This window comes from Coregonus lavaretus, assembly GCF_964263955.1.
Source record: "Coregonus lavaretus genome assembly, chromosome: 28".
NCBI lineage: Eukaryota > Metazoa > Chordata > Actinopteri > Salmoniformes > Salmonidae > Coregonus > Coregonus lavaretus.
The window spans coordinates 22217192-22231524 of record NC_140015.1 but is presented as its reverse complement, the minus strand read 5'-3'; the positions used below and the strand labels follow the sequence as shown (position 1 = coordinate 22231524).

At 48.3% G+C, this 14333-nt stretch overlaps 2 protein-coding genes across 2 annotated transcripts in view; one reads left to right on the top strand and one right to left on the bottom strand.

Annotated features, from left to right (window-relative positions):
* LOC311103926 (caskin-2-like) overlaps positions 1 to 12527 on the top strand; it is an 87021-nt gene extending 74494 nt beyond the window's left edge. The window contains 11 exon segments of the mRNA XM_084145545.1: positions 762 to 870; positions 3374 to 3491; positions 5309 to 5485; positions 5733 to 5810; positions 6485 to 6627; positions 6852 to 6915; positions 7047 to 7153; positions 7398 to 7610; positions 7747 to 9682; positions 9780 to 10062; positions 10553 to 12527. Of these exon segments, the coding sequence (XP_084001671.1) occupies positions 762 to 870; positions 3374 to 3491; positions 5309 to 5485; positions 5733 to 5810; positions 6485 to 6627; positions 6852 to 6915; positions 7047 to 7153; positions 7398 to 7610; positions 7747 to 9682; positions 9780 to 10062; positions 10553 to 10649 (3325 nt within the window). The 3' untranslated portion in view covers positions 10650 to 12527.
* Positions 12528 to 12676: 149 nt separating this feature from the next.
* Positions 12677 to 14333, bottom strand: part of LOC311104315 (Na(+)/H(+) exchange regulatory cofactor NHE-RF1-like) — a 33402-nt gene continuing 31745 nt past the window's right edge. Inside the window, exon 6 of the mRNA XM_084146129.1 lies at positions 12677 to 14064. Coding sequence (XP_084002255.1) covers positions 13918 to 14064 — 147 coding nt within the window. The 3' untranslated portion in view covers positions 12677 to 13917. The remainder of the gene's footprint in view (positions 14065 to 14333) is intronic.

Below are 14333 nucleotides of genomic sequence, written 5' to 3'. Positions count from 1 at the left end.
GTCCCCCTCTCTCTCTTTCACCCCTCTCTCTGTCCCCCTCTCTCTCTTTCTCCCCTCTCTCTGGCCCCCCCCTCTCTCTTTCTCCCCCCTCTCTCTGTCCCCCTCTCGCTCTGTCCCTCTCTCTCTCTTCCCCTCTCTCTCTGTCCCCCTCTCTCTCTTTCTCCCCTCTCTCTCTGTCCCCCTCTCTCTCTTTCTCCCCTCTCTCTGTCCCCCTCTCTCTCTTTCTCCCCTCTCTCTGTTCCCCTCTCTCTCTTTCTCCCCTCTCTCTGTCCCCCCCTCTCTCTTTCTCCCCCCTCTCTCTGTCCCCCTCTCTCTCTTTCTCCCCTCTCTCTCTGTCCCCCTCTCTCTCTTTCTCCCCTCTCTCTGTCCCCCTCTCTCTCTTTCTCCCCACTCTCTCTGTCCCCCTCTCTCTCTGTCCCCCTCTCTCTCTGTCCCCCTCTCTCTCTTCCCCTCTCTCTCTGTCCCCCTCTCTCTCTTTCTCCCCTCTCTCTCTGTCCCCCTCTCTCTCTGTCCCCCTCTCTCTCTTCCCCTCTCTCTCTGTCCCCCTCTCTCTCTTTCTCCCCTCTCTCTCTGTTCCCCTCTCTCTCTTTCTCCCCTCTCTCTGTCCCCCTCTCTCTCTTTCTCCCCTCTCTCTCTGTCCCCCTCTCTCTCTTTCTCCCCTCTCTCTGTCCCCCCCTCTCTCTTTCTCCCCACTCTCTCTGTCCCCCTCTCTCTCTGTCCCCCTCTCTCTCTGTCCCCCTCTCTCTCTTCCCCTCTCTATCTTTCTCACACACAGATGCTACAGGTGTCCTGCAGGTGAGAGCTCTGAAAGACTACTGGAACCTCCACGACCCCACCGCTCTCAACATCCGGGCCGGGGATGTCATCATGGTAGGCAGCAGGATCACACACACACACACACACACACACACACACACACACACACACACACACACACACACACACACACACACACACACACACACACTCTCTGCTCCCATGTTGTCTGTTAGGGCAGGTGTGTTTTCCCTGTGAACTGTCAGGCTCATTCTCTCTAACAGGTGTTTTAGTAGCAATGAGGGAGACAGGCTGGTGTTTATGTATGGGTGGCTTCACGAGTAGTCAGTAGGCACAGTATGTAGATATGTGTGGACTAGAGAAGGGATTTTCAGCTGTTCCATGTAGTTGAGCTATTCCACAGCTAGCACACCTGATTCAACATGTCAACTAATCACCAAGCCCTTGAATAGGTGAATCCGGTAAACTAGTTCAGGGCTACAACTAAATTGTGAAACGTCTGTGGGTCCCAGAGGATAGGTTTGAAAACCACTGGACTATAGGACAGTAAACAAACAAACAACCCATGTGTCCATTAATAGGTCTACTTGATGTGATCAACTTACAACCAGTCATACTGTAGCACATACAGTCGCTAGTGAACGTCTACACACCCCTTGCACAGTCTTCACATTTTGCTGCCTTAAAATGTAATCTCAAAAGGGAATACATATCATTTTTTCCCTACCGATCTACACAACCTACTCCACGTTCCCAAAGTTAAAGACAAATTATATTATTTAAAAAATAAATGTCTTGATTGTGTGTGTCTTTACACCCCAGAGTTAATACCTCATTGTAAAGCAGCAAAATGTGAAGACCGTGACAGGGTGTAAAGTATCACTGTACTGCACCTGATGTGTGATCTATCAATTAAAGGTCCTGTAGGTCCTTAGGGGTATGGCGTACAACAGGTGAACTTCACTACCCATATTCCTGAGGGGGAACTAGTTTATAAGGAGAGAGTACAGTGAGCCCCTATATCTGAAGGATGGATCTCTTTGAGCCCAGAGAGAGAGAGACGGGTAGGGACAGGCCCTGGTATTCATCTATCACTTCCTTTCAGCAATGACTTAACTAATACTGTCACACACTCATGGCTGTCTCTCACACACACACTCTCATGAACCCTGGCCTGTTTTTCTTCTTGGGAGTGTGTCGGTCTATTCTGCTGCAGTGGAGTGTGAGGTTGCTTCAGTACCAGAGAGGGACGATTTACAAAACCTGCCCTCAGGTCATCCACCTCACCCATCAACAAGCCTTTCCACACTTCTTTTTTTTTTTTTTGTCATTTAGCAGACGCTCTTATCCAGAGCAATTAGTGTTAAGTGCCTTGCTCAAGGGCACATCAACAGATTTTTCACCTAGTCGACTCGGGGATTAGAACCAGCGACCTTTCGGTTACTGGCACTACTACGCTCTTAACCACTAAGCTACCTGCCGCCCCAACACCTCACACACACATGTACATGTTAGATACTGGGCAAAAGGTTAGCTGACGTCTTAGTAGGGACTGGTGCCGAACTAAAGCGCAAAACTCACCAGAAGCGGTCGGGCAGAGCGAGGCGGGTGAAGAGGACGGGACAGGCTGATAGCGATGTTGTGTTTCCATAAGTGGATTCATTGGTCTAATTTAGCATGTATGGTAAAGCCTAAAATCTTAGCTACCTCTTCCAATTAGCAAAGAAAAAGTTTATAATTACCCCAAAAATATTATTTAGTGTTATTACAGCACCAGCGATAAAAAGCAAGAATAGAGACACGTTCTAATTGAGCGAGGTGTCAAAGCGGACAGCACGCCCGCCAGGCTTCGCTTGGGTTATTATCATTGAAAACAATGCATTCTAAAATAAATCGCATGCGTGCCTTGAGCGAGTTTAGGCCTTTAGAAAAAGATGTGTTGCCAACTTGAGCGGGTCAATGAATATCGAAGTATTTTTCTATAGCTGCCAATCTGGCCCATTCAGTACATGCTATTTCCCCCTCTACCCACAACTTTTACCAGACACACAACCCAACACCCCTCTTCTTCCTTCATACCCTCAGCCCCTTAACCCCAATGTCCCTGGCTTGTATCCTCTGACTAAGGCTGCTAAATTAGGGAGCAGAGACTATGGTCTTGGTATTAGCAGCTCATGTGGACAAATGGAACATGATCAGAAACACATGACTACTGTCATCATCTATTCATGTGCTTGACCTTTTGGTTCTCTCTTTGGTTTGTTATTGTGTGTCCATGTACTACAGTTGAACTCAGGGCTGCTTTTGTATCACCCTCCCAATTTATGTAAAGCGTCTTTGACATTCTGAAACCAACCATACAGAGACATAGATACACAGATTAAGTTGTTAACATACAGAATGTGTTTCAAGTTGGAACATGTACTTTCTGTCAATGTCCCCGATCTGCACACTCCTTTACACACGTTCATACACAGTGGAAATAACACCACGGTCTGACAGACCTCCTACCTGCCTCAATATGGAGAGACACTGGGTAATAATAGTCATCTGATTGGTTTAGTCTTAATGTTTGTTTTGATTGGCTGCCTGGCAGGTCCTAGAGCAGCACATGGACGGGCGCTGGAAAGGGCACATCCACGACAGCCAGAGGGGCACCGACCGGGTGGGCTACTTCCCCCCGAACATTGTAGAGGTCATCAGCAGACGCTCAGGTCAGTCACACACACAGTGTAATCATTAGCCATTCCCCCCTCCCATCTGAAAGCAATGGGCAAAGAGAGAGAGCCCTCTGACATTTGCCTCTTTCATTGCGTAACCGTGGCACCCACAACAAATGGAGGATTCGTAGCTTGTTGAGTCAGCATCCGGCATGTCGGAACATCTACACACAGACACACTCATTAACTCACTCATCTCCCAGACATGTCAGCACACTCAGAATGCAGGATTAAGTTAGAGATGGAAATGGAAATGGCTTGGAACTGCAGGAGTCATCTGCTATTGTACATGATGTAAAAACTCCCAACCTTACCCACGCAGTCTACCTCTAATACCGGTTAGATTAACAGAAGGTGTCAGTTACCTACCTAACACCACAGAAGAAGAGAATCCGCCCCACACCACCTCTTTGATGTGCACTAGAGGGAGAAATCCCTGACTGAATAGGTTGGGGTGGTGACACTCATGGAGCAGCTTTGACAGAACAAGGAGCAGCTCTGCACTGCAGTCAGATGAAAATGACTCTCATGTTTCTGTCTTCTCTGCAAATCTGTCACCACAACAAAAGATCAGGGGAACGGGAGACCCATCTTAAATTCTCCCTCTGCACCTACTGTACCTTCAGAAAGTATTCACACCCCTTTACTTTTTCCACATTTTGTTGTGTTACAGCCTGAATAAAAAAAAGATTACATTGAAATGTTGTGTCATTGATCTACACACAATACCCCATAATGTCAAAATGGAATTTTGTTTTTAGAAATGTTTACAAATTAATAGAAAATGAAAAGCTGAAATGTATTCAACCCCTTTGTTATGGCAAGCCTAAATAAGTTCAGGAGAAAAAATGTGCTTAACAAGTCACATAATAAGTTGCATGGACTCAATCTGTATGTAATAATAGTTGTTAACATTATCTGTAAGGTCCCTCATTCAAGTAGTGAATTTCAAGCACAGATTCAACCACAAAGACCAGGGAGGTTTTCCTGTGCCTCGCAAAGAAGGGCACCTATTAGTAGATGGTAAAAAAAAAAGCAGACATTGAGTGACCTAGTTACAGTTTTGACTTAAATTGGCTTGACAGTCTATGGCAAGGTATGAAAATGGCTGTCTAGCAATGATCAACAACCAACTTGACAGAGCTTGAAGAATTTAGTACAATCCAGCTCTTAGAGACCTACCTAGAAAGACTGACAGTTGTAATCACTGCCAAAGGTGATTCTAACATGTATTGACTCAGGGGTGTGAATACTTATGTAAATGAGATATTTATGTATTTCATTTTCAATACATTTGCAAAAATGTACACTTTGTCATTATGGTGTATTGTGTATAGATGGGTGAGAACATTTTTGAATTAATGTAACACAACTAAATGTGGAATAAGTCAAGGTGTATGAATACTTCCTGAAGGAACTGTATCTCCCTTGGCTCCAGTGTATATGGTATGTAATATTGTGTTTAATGTATCTCTCACAGTCATCAATAAAGAAATCCCCCCTCCCCCAACACACACACACACACACACACACTGATTGGTTGTATTGCTGCACATCATCACTGCATTGGAAGAGCAGTGGTGGCCCCTCTTCATTACAGGCTGGCCACTCCAGAGAACACTCCATTTCCCAGACTGCCTTGGTTGGACTAATCCCTAATGCTTCCAATCCATCCCTTGCTCCTATTTTTCTCTCTTCCCCCTCCTCTTCCTCCAGCATCTCTCCATCCATACCATGTAATGTCCACCTCTAACCATCAGCTTGCGTTAACCTCCTTTCTGTCTGTGTGTCCTACCTGTTTGACCCTGTAGGGGGCACCCTGTCCCGACACGCCTCTCTGCCCACCCAGCGCCAGCAGCTCCTCTCCAGAGCCCCCCTCTCCTCCAGCCTGAGCTCAGCCCCCCAGATCGACGACTCCTACACACTGTACACCCCCAACAACCCCCACCTGGCCCTCCCCCACGCCAACGGCCTCAGCGCCAACCCAGGTATACACACACACACCCTTATACATGCACACAGAGGTACAGACACACATCGAAACAGGTATATGGTACTCAGCCCCCTAACCAGCCAGACAACTCCTCCACCACTGTGAACCGTGGTGAGGGCACAAGGACACCTATGTTCGCCCCTTCTAAACCCGTCTCATGCCCAGGCCCAGCCAATCCCCAGTGCTGCTCTGTGGACCATGGTACCCCCATGGCCCCAACAGAGTGTTGTTATGTCTGATAGGTCGGCCTCCCAGCAACCTCTCTCAGCCTGGTTGTCCCCTGGAGGACATCTGGGTGCTCAGGAACTCACACACCGCGGGTAAGAGTCCCTCCACTGTTCCCCAATGACAATAGCTGGCTGTCTCTGCCCCCTGTCCCCACGCTCTACCTTTGTCATGTGCCAGCTTCAAACTGAGCTTCCCATAGCTCCTGCTGTTCTCCCTGCTGCCACAAGATGGGACCACCACCAGGAAGCCCCTGTTCCAGTGACCAAAAAAAGTGACAATCTCGACATTCTACAGAACACTGCAAGCTTAATGGGTGCTCTGTGTACTCAGTGTCACTAGCTGTAGGAATTTTCCATTGTGTCCTACTACAGGACTGTAGTTGTAGTTTACCCCTGTAGTTCTGTACCCTTGGCTGTTGTTGCTCTATGCCTGCAGCTCCGCTCCGCTCCGCTCCACCATGCAACCATCTCCCTTGGCTTTGTATGGCAGCAAAGGACATCCTGCCCTGGCCTGTGCCACCCCTTGATCTATGATGACTTGGCTGGCTCAGTGACACAGTCCACAGCCCCAACCTCTGCCATCCTCTGCCAGCTTCAGTTAGAATCATGTGGATGTCTGTGTGACTGTATTGACGTGAGGTCTGGAAGGACACAGAGGGGAGGTACCTCATTTTGCTGTCCCTCTTGCTGTCTTTAACGTCCCTCACTTCTATCTCTCTCTTTCTCTTCTCCCTCTCTCCATCCTCCTCTCCTGTGGTCCTATCTAGCAGGTGACAGGAACAGTGTAGGGAGTACAGGCAGTGTGGGCAGCACCCGTAGTGCTGGGAGTGGACAGAGCACAGAGAGCAACAACAACACTGCCCCCAACGGACCACACCACCAGACCACTGCAGTCCCAGACACAGCCAAGGTACTGGACCAATTGTTATTTCAGGTTTGTTTATCCTGACTAGTCTTATTGAGATAATATTACAAGGGAGATCACCATGCAAAAATTATTGCAAATGTCACTCACAGATATGAACAGAGGAAATGTGATATCGTCATTTACTGTCTTAGTATGTAGTGCCAGTCAACAGATTGTTTATTCCTGTGCTCTCTGTGACTTGTCTTGCACTCTGTTTTGATGTGCAGCCAGCACCCTCTGCTGGTGACTCAGGGCAACCAGTCCTCAATAAACAGCCTGACCTGACTGCAGGTAGGAATACTAGCCCTTTCTCTCATTACTGTTGCATACCACAACATTTCTCCTGAAACTTTTGTGCTTGTTGTTAGAAAACCTCCTAAACACCATTCATCTAATTCTCCATTGTGTGTTTTCCTGTGTAGTGGTTCTGGGTGCTCCTCGGAGGCCGATGGTGAACATACAGAGACCAGGGGAGCAGCAGTTTGTCTCCCCACAGTTTATACGTCCTCAGCAGCTACTGGAGGGCAAGGTGAGACTCAGACACAGGACAGGACAGACACAGGACAGGACAGACAGAGGACATAAACAGGACAGACACAGGACAGGACAGTCTATTTTTTGTGTTTGTCACACATTACAACTCATGATTGTCTTTTTCCGTGTACTCTGTATGCTACAATGAAATAAATGTAGCTATTAAAAGAAAGGAGGACAGTGAATAGGCCAGTGATTGATGTCAATGTGATACTCAACCCCTCCCCTCTGTGGTGTAGGATGGAGAGGCCATCTACCAGTGGCTGAGTGACTTCCAGCTGGAGCAGTACACCGGGAACTTCATCACGGCCGGCTACGACGTCCCCACCATCAGCAGGATGACCCCAGAGGACCTGACGGCCATCGGCGTCACCAAGCCAGGCCACCGCAAGAAGATCTCTATCGAGATAGGAAACCTCAGCATCCCTGAGTGGCTGCCTGAATACATCCCGGTAAGGTCTTACTGTATGCCTGTGTCTGTCTGTCTGTCTGTCAGCTTTTGTGTGCAAGTCAGGTTTTACATTACTTTCATAAAGGTTTCAACTGTGTAGGTCTGACTGTGACTCTTCTCCCTCCCCCCTACTCCAGGCAGACCTGGGGGAGTGGCTGAGTACCATAGGCCTGCCTCAGTACCAAAGGAAGCTGTCAGAGAACGGCTATGACTCCATCAGCATCGTACGGGACCTGACCTGGGAGGACCTGCAGGAGATAGGCATCACCAAGCTGGGCCACCAGAAGAAGATGATGCTGGCTGTGAAGAAGCTGTGTGACATCCAGAGGGCCATCCTGGCTGCAGAATCTGGCCAGGGCACGTTGCGCCGCAAGCCCCCTGGAGCCCTTCACCTGGTCACCATCGAGCCCCCCGACAGTGCCTCCGACTGCCACTCGCCCCACACCCCCAAGATGCTGACCTTCCAGGACAGCGAGCTGAGCGCTGAGCTGCAGACAGCCATGTCCAGCCACTACCAGGAGGGCCTGGCCATCAAGAGTGCCATGGGCATGTCTCGGAGCCAAGAGAGCATCGACGCCCGGTCCAGGGGCTCAGGGCGCTCCCAGGACCCACCCACGGCCTCCATCACTCCCCACAGCCGCTCACAGGAGAGCCTAGGCAGCAGCAGCACCTCCACCAGCCTCAGTGCTGACAGCAGCCCTGCCAAGGAGAGGAACATTCCAGAGGGCTGGGACCAGAGGTCCATACTGCAGCAGCAGCTGCCCAAGCAGGTCCCCCTGGGGGCAGCCACTGTGTTCAAGTACCCAGCCATCCCAGCCAAGCCTAAAGGCCCTGGGTCTCACTCCCTAGGCTCCTCTCCCCAGGGCTCCCCAGCCCAGAGGGGCTTCAGCTACCTCCACTCCCACTGTGGCAGCACCGACCTGGGCCATGGCTCGCCCACCAAGCCCTTGGCACACACCTACCACGCCATGACCCTGGCCCCGCCTAAGAAGCGCAGCCAGAGCCTGACACGCTACGCCCTGTCAGACGGCGAACCAGACGAAGAGGATGACGACCTGGCTCCGCCCTCTGGCACCCTAGCGTCCTACGCCACCTTGACCCGCCGGCCTGGACGCAGCCAGCTGGCACGCATGCAGACCACATCCGAAAAGTACGGCACCGTGGGACGCAGCCAGTCCTTCGCCGTGCGCGCTCGTAAAAAGGGACCCCCTCCGGCCCCGCCCAAGAGACTGAGCTCGGTGAGCAGCAGCCCCAGCATGGGGTCCACTGAGAATGTGGCGCCCTCTCCTGGGGGGGTGGAGACAGACAGCCCAGGGAGCGTGAGGAGCATCGCAGCCTGTCTGGAGGCCTCCACAGAGGGGAAGAGCCTGCCTAGGCCCAGGCTGGACCTCCTCCAACCAGAGCCTCCCCTCCCCAGCCTCACCCCCTCAGGACTGGAGCCCAGAGAGGCCTCCGCAGGGGTGAGGAGGAGGGTGCAGAGTGAATGTGTTCCAGCCCAGACCGATATCCCAGACCATTACCCAGACACAGAGCGAGGGGTGAAGTCAGACACTGAGGAGGAGGAGCCTAAGGCACCGGGGTTGGATGGCTCCTCATCCCCTCACAATAGCTCCAGCGAGTGCATCCCCTTCGCCGAGGAGGGCAACCTCACCATCAAGCAGAGGCCCAAGGTGGGAGGGCCCAGGGCCGAGAGCAATGTGGAGATCCCGGCAGACAAGAACCAGCCCACCAAGACAGCCCTGGAGGTGCCTGAGTTTAACCTGAAGGAGTCAGACACTGTGAAGCGGAGACACAAGACTAAAGACCATGCTGGCAGCTCTCCCACCAGTGACAGTGAGTGCCAGATAGGGTCAGACTCCAGTCCAGGCAGCAGGCCCCAGTCCCAGAGCTGTGAGGAGGTGAGTCTGGTCAGTCTGAGGATCAGTGAGGCCAGTCTGGACGGGCTGGAGAACCTAGCAGGGACAGGGACAGGCACACCCCTCAAACCTCCCGTCTCCCCCAAGCCTCACAGCTCCCACGGACCCCCCGTCACCGCCCCCAAACCGTCCCGACACAGTCTGGCTGCTGCTACAGGTAATGTATTACACATGTAAGCTCCTTATTATATTGTCATTTTGTTTAGGCTTTTATCATACATTCTGAGTTTCTGCTTTTGCTTCCTGTCTAACAGCCATAGTGCCGCCCACTGTGACTGTCAACGTGGTACAGAGTCTGGCCTTCTCAGCCCCACCATCACCCACACCCAGCCGGTGTCCCCCAGCCCCAGGGCCTCAGAGCCAGGCAGCTCAGACAGGCAAGCCCCAGGTCTGTGTGGTCGGCCCAGGCCCAGGGGTAGAGTCTGGCCCGGAGGTAGTGGTGGTGCAGCAGCAGAGGCTGGAGCAGACCAGCACCTCCCTGGAGGCAGCACTGAAGGCTGTGGAGCGAAAACTCACCGAGGAGGACAGCGCTGACTGGTAAGAGAACACGATAAACACCTCACCATTTCCAGTATGTACAGGCCATATACACTGTACTGTTTGTTATGTGAACTGAAGAAGCATTCATACAACATTGTATCTGTCCCATTATGGCGTCTGTGAGAGCATGGGCAGCTCCATTGAGGCCATCTCCATTTTGAAGTAGTCAACTTCTATGAGTTGGTAAACAAACTGAAAATGTGCATACTGCCACCTGGAGTGTGTTGTTTGAACAGGTATAAAGCCAAGGTTGGCGATTTACTGCCACCTGCCGTTATGGAATGTTTGCTCACGAGTATAATTCATTGGCTGATCCCTCCTGTTGACCTGGATGGAATTATGTGATCCTTCCTTAACCCATAGTTGACTACTTAAAAATGGTGAAAGTCCTCAGTGGCGCGCTGCCCATGATAAAACAGCCTTTTGAGCACTAGAGTCCTCTATCTATCTTACTAAACCCTGCTTCTTTTTCCACCTCTCCTGACAGTGGGGCTAACACAGTGAAGTCAGCGGGCAACATTCTGGATGACATTGGCAACATGTTTGATGACCTTGCTGACCAGCTGGATGCAATGCTGGACTAAGCCCTCTCCACCCCACTGACCAGCCCCCTGACCCTTGACCCTTCACCTCAGGAAGTACTAATGACCGTGAGAGGGAGGATGGAGCAGGTCACCCCAGCTCAGTGTTACCCCCAACCCCAACACCCCTAAAACTACAGACCAACCCCCACCACCAGACTAACAGAAAACATATGGGACTACATTGTAGGATGTGCCATGGAGTGGGATGGTTTTAATGAACAGTCATGCAAAAGTGTGGATCCATCTCCCTCCTCCCTGCCTCCATGTTGCCACTTCCTCTCCTTTCAACACCAGCACTTAACTCTGCTCTACAGTGCTTTGCCATAAGTCACAACAACCCTGTTGGTTTCAACACAGGGCCTCTGACTGACTGACTGTAGATACATGAGGGGTGGACAACATACTGTACCAGTACACCATTGTATTGGATCGTTTCATATAACATGAGTTAAACTGTATTGTCCTTCTACCCATCATCCTCCATTTCTTCATCTTGTTGGTGTGCCTTTCCTCCCCGCCTTTCTCAAACAGGATTTGTTTGGCCACTGTAGCAGCAGAGAGAGAGAGACAATGGAGAGAAGTGGAATGTTTTTATACTGGCCTATAGAGAGGAACCATTCCTAGACATAATATTACCATACGATACCATTTGTATTAGACGCTGTATCTGTCATTTGACCTTTGTATTTTGCTATGTCTGACCATTTCAATTTGACCTTGTTGATATTTTCAATACTCTTGTATTTTATCAATTTTATACCAAGTGATGTTGACCACAATGAAACTTTGTTTGTGTCTTCCGCAAGGCATGGTGCCAGTACGTTTGTACTGTTAAAACAGTCATTCTTTAGTAATACAGAATGATTAGATGCTATGTTATTTCTGGTTTTATGAAGCTATGTAAAACATGTGCTCGATGATATTGTTTATACAAAAGGGAAGAAGACCTTTGCTTTTCAAAGCATATTTAGCGATCGTCACTGTCAACACTGTCAATATAAGGACTTATAAGTGCTTTGTACAGCCGAGGGATGACATGCAAGATATCAATAATGTACACTATTTTTGGAGAAAGGAGAAAAAAACATTTTAATGTAGATTAGTCCAACTAGTATTTAAATTAGAGTATCTAAATATGTATATTGTATACTTATAGGTATATCTGGGAGCAGAATCATTTTCAACCAAAGTTCTTTGTATAGATTTTCCCTAAATATTTTCATGATTTCCATAAAATATTTCCTTAAAATGCAGAACCATGGTTAAGGGATTCTGGTCTTCCTTATTGTAACATGAATGAAATGAAATAATTATCTACATGGTTTTCAAAAACTGTATAATACCTTTTGCTCTGTCTACCCAGCATTATATGGCTATGTTCCATATTTGGGCATGCTACAGTACTTCTAGCAGAGAGAATGAACTATTCAATGCTGTGTTTGTCTTCCTCATGAATGTTAAAATCACTCATTTGTATCATTAACCCTGACTTGTATGATTGTGTACTGTCCTCTGTACTGTAAATGTTTGTGTCGTTTCAGTGTGAACGTGATCCCTGGCTGTAACCTGGGTTTCATCTCTGTCGTTCTCAGGAATGTCCCACCTATTCCGTTCAAGCTGCTCTCACATTAAACACGTACACATGGCTTTGTTTTATGGAAGGGGGTAACAGAGGTTTTGAAGAGGAGGTGAAGGAGAGCCTTGTGTGAATGTGAAAGATGTGTCTGTCTCAGACGGCACTGAGACCTGCTAGATGCACCTTATTTAAGATGGATCTGTAGATATCTGTTATACTGTCTTGAGTTATCAACATCTGTCCTTTTCCATCCAGCTGGATCTTCATTTGTTTACAGTTAACCATTAAATATTCAAGTCTGATCCTGTTGACTTCTCTCCTTTATTTCTGGATTTAAATATCCAGAAGTCTTTAAGAGTGGGTGCATTTCATCTACGCCTTCATATCACAGAGATTCTTAACACTTATGTTACTGTAATGTTAATTTAAATGGAGAGTCGTGAGACAACAATGGTGTGATCTCCAATTTAATACAGTATAGAAAGAAGAGCATGACACCCCCATACAATTCAATAGTCAAAATAGTGAATCTCATTCTCAATACTGAACATACACATAAAATCTAGTGAAGCGCAGACATATATATTCATATTAGAGAAACAAATTATGTTTAAGTACATCTACATAAACGTGTAAAAATCTCAAAGCATTTTGCCAATGGCAATTTAAAAAAACCCACAAACAGTATCACAATATACAGTGGTAATGGCAATGCTTCGGTATGGACGTAAGATTTTCAGCCTTCACATTTATTGAAGTTAAGTAAGACTGGTATGGATGGACACTGCACCAACATAGCGTTCCCCAATGACTGACAGTGACTGTCAGAGTGGTTGTCGTATATCAGATTTTTGGTCCCTAAAAGGTTTGTAGATAATAGAGTCTACCGCACAGCCAGAGCTGATTAGTGAAGGTGCTGAAGGCAAAACTGGAGAAACATGAAAAGGTCTCCGCACACTTCCAGTCAGAAGCAACTGTCATTAATGTACCTGAGCTTTGGGTCAGTCGATCTTCATCAGAGCACAGTCTGATGAAGCTCGACTGACCTAAAGCTCAGCTACATTAAAAGACATTTTGCATCTGACTGGAAGTGTGCAGAGGCTTCCTATTTGGTTCCTAAAATGTGAAAAGTGATAGACTAGACAGGTAGCTGATTGTCAGGTATGTAAGTGGCTGGTCCCATTCTCGTTTAAGGCGAGAAAAGTATGGTAAAATGTGTTTGAATGACTGAATAACGTGTAGAGGAATGGCCATAAGAGAGACCTACTCCACTATATGTACAGGCACCAGGCTATGACCAGCAGGGAGTTCCAGGGTCTTCTGGGCATACCCACTCAGGTACGCACGCGCACACACACACACACAGGAATACTTAAAAACTGATTTTCAAATCACAATACAAAAATTATTATCTGATCTAGCTGTTTCCTTTCCAACATTGGCATATTCGTCTATATATTGTTAGTACATAATTTATAGCATCTGGAATATAACACAAATCTGTGTGTATATATTTTACATACATATACCTGTATTCTCCCTCACCAATAGTTAAACTGCTGGTTTTAATTAGTCATAGAAAGCATGGGGCTTAGAACAACCCCTCTCTCTCTCCGTCCCTCTCTCTCTCCTTCACTGACCTCTATGTGAGTATCTACTGTATGTGGGTGTGTGTAGGGCGAAGTGCTCTATCTATAGGTTACTGAACAGTTCATTTTTCTTGCTCCAGTCCATGGGCGGAGCCCTCTTGTTGGAGCGTTTCTGATGAGCACGCTCCTTGACCTGCTGCAGGGACAGGTTCAGACCCGGGATGGCGCCCATGATCACTGGCTCAGACCCCTGACCAACCAGGGAGGAGAGGGAGGGGTTAAAAGAGCATGTGAGAGAGGGGTAGAAGAAGAAGAGAGAGAATGCACTAGAGACAGAAGCCCCATTTATACCTGGTTCTAACATGAGTCCTTTGTCCTGATCTTGTCCACATTCTGATTTTGCCAGCATATTTAGACAGGTGTGGACGATTAAAAGACACATTGTGATCTGATCTTCCTGACCACTTTGGGAGGTAGTCAGACATGCATTGTGTCTGGATATCTTTCAAGTGTAGACGG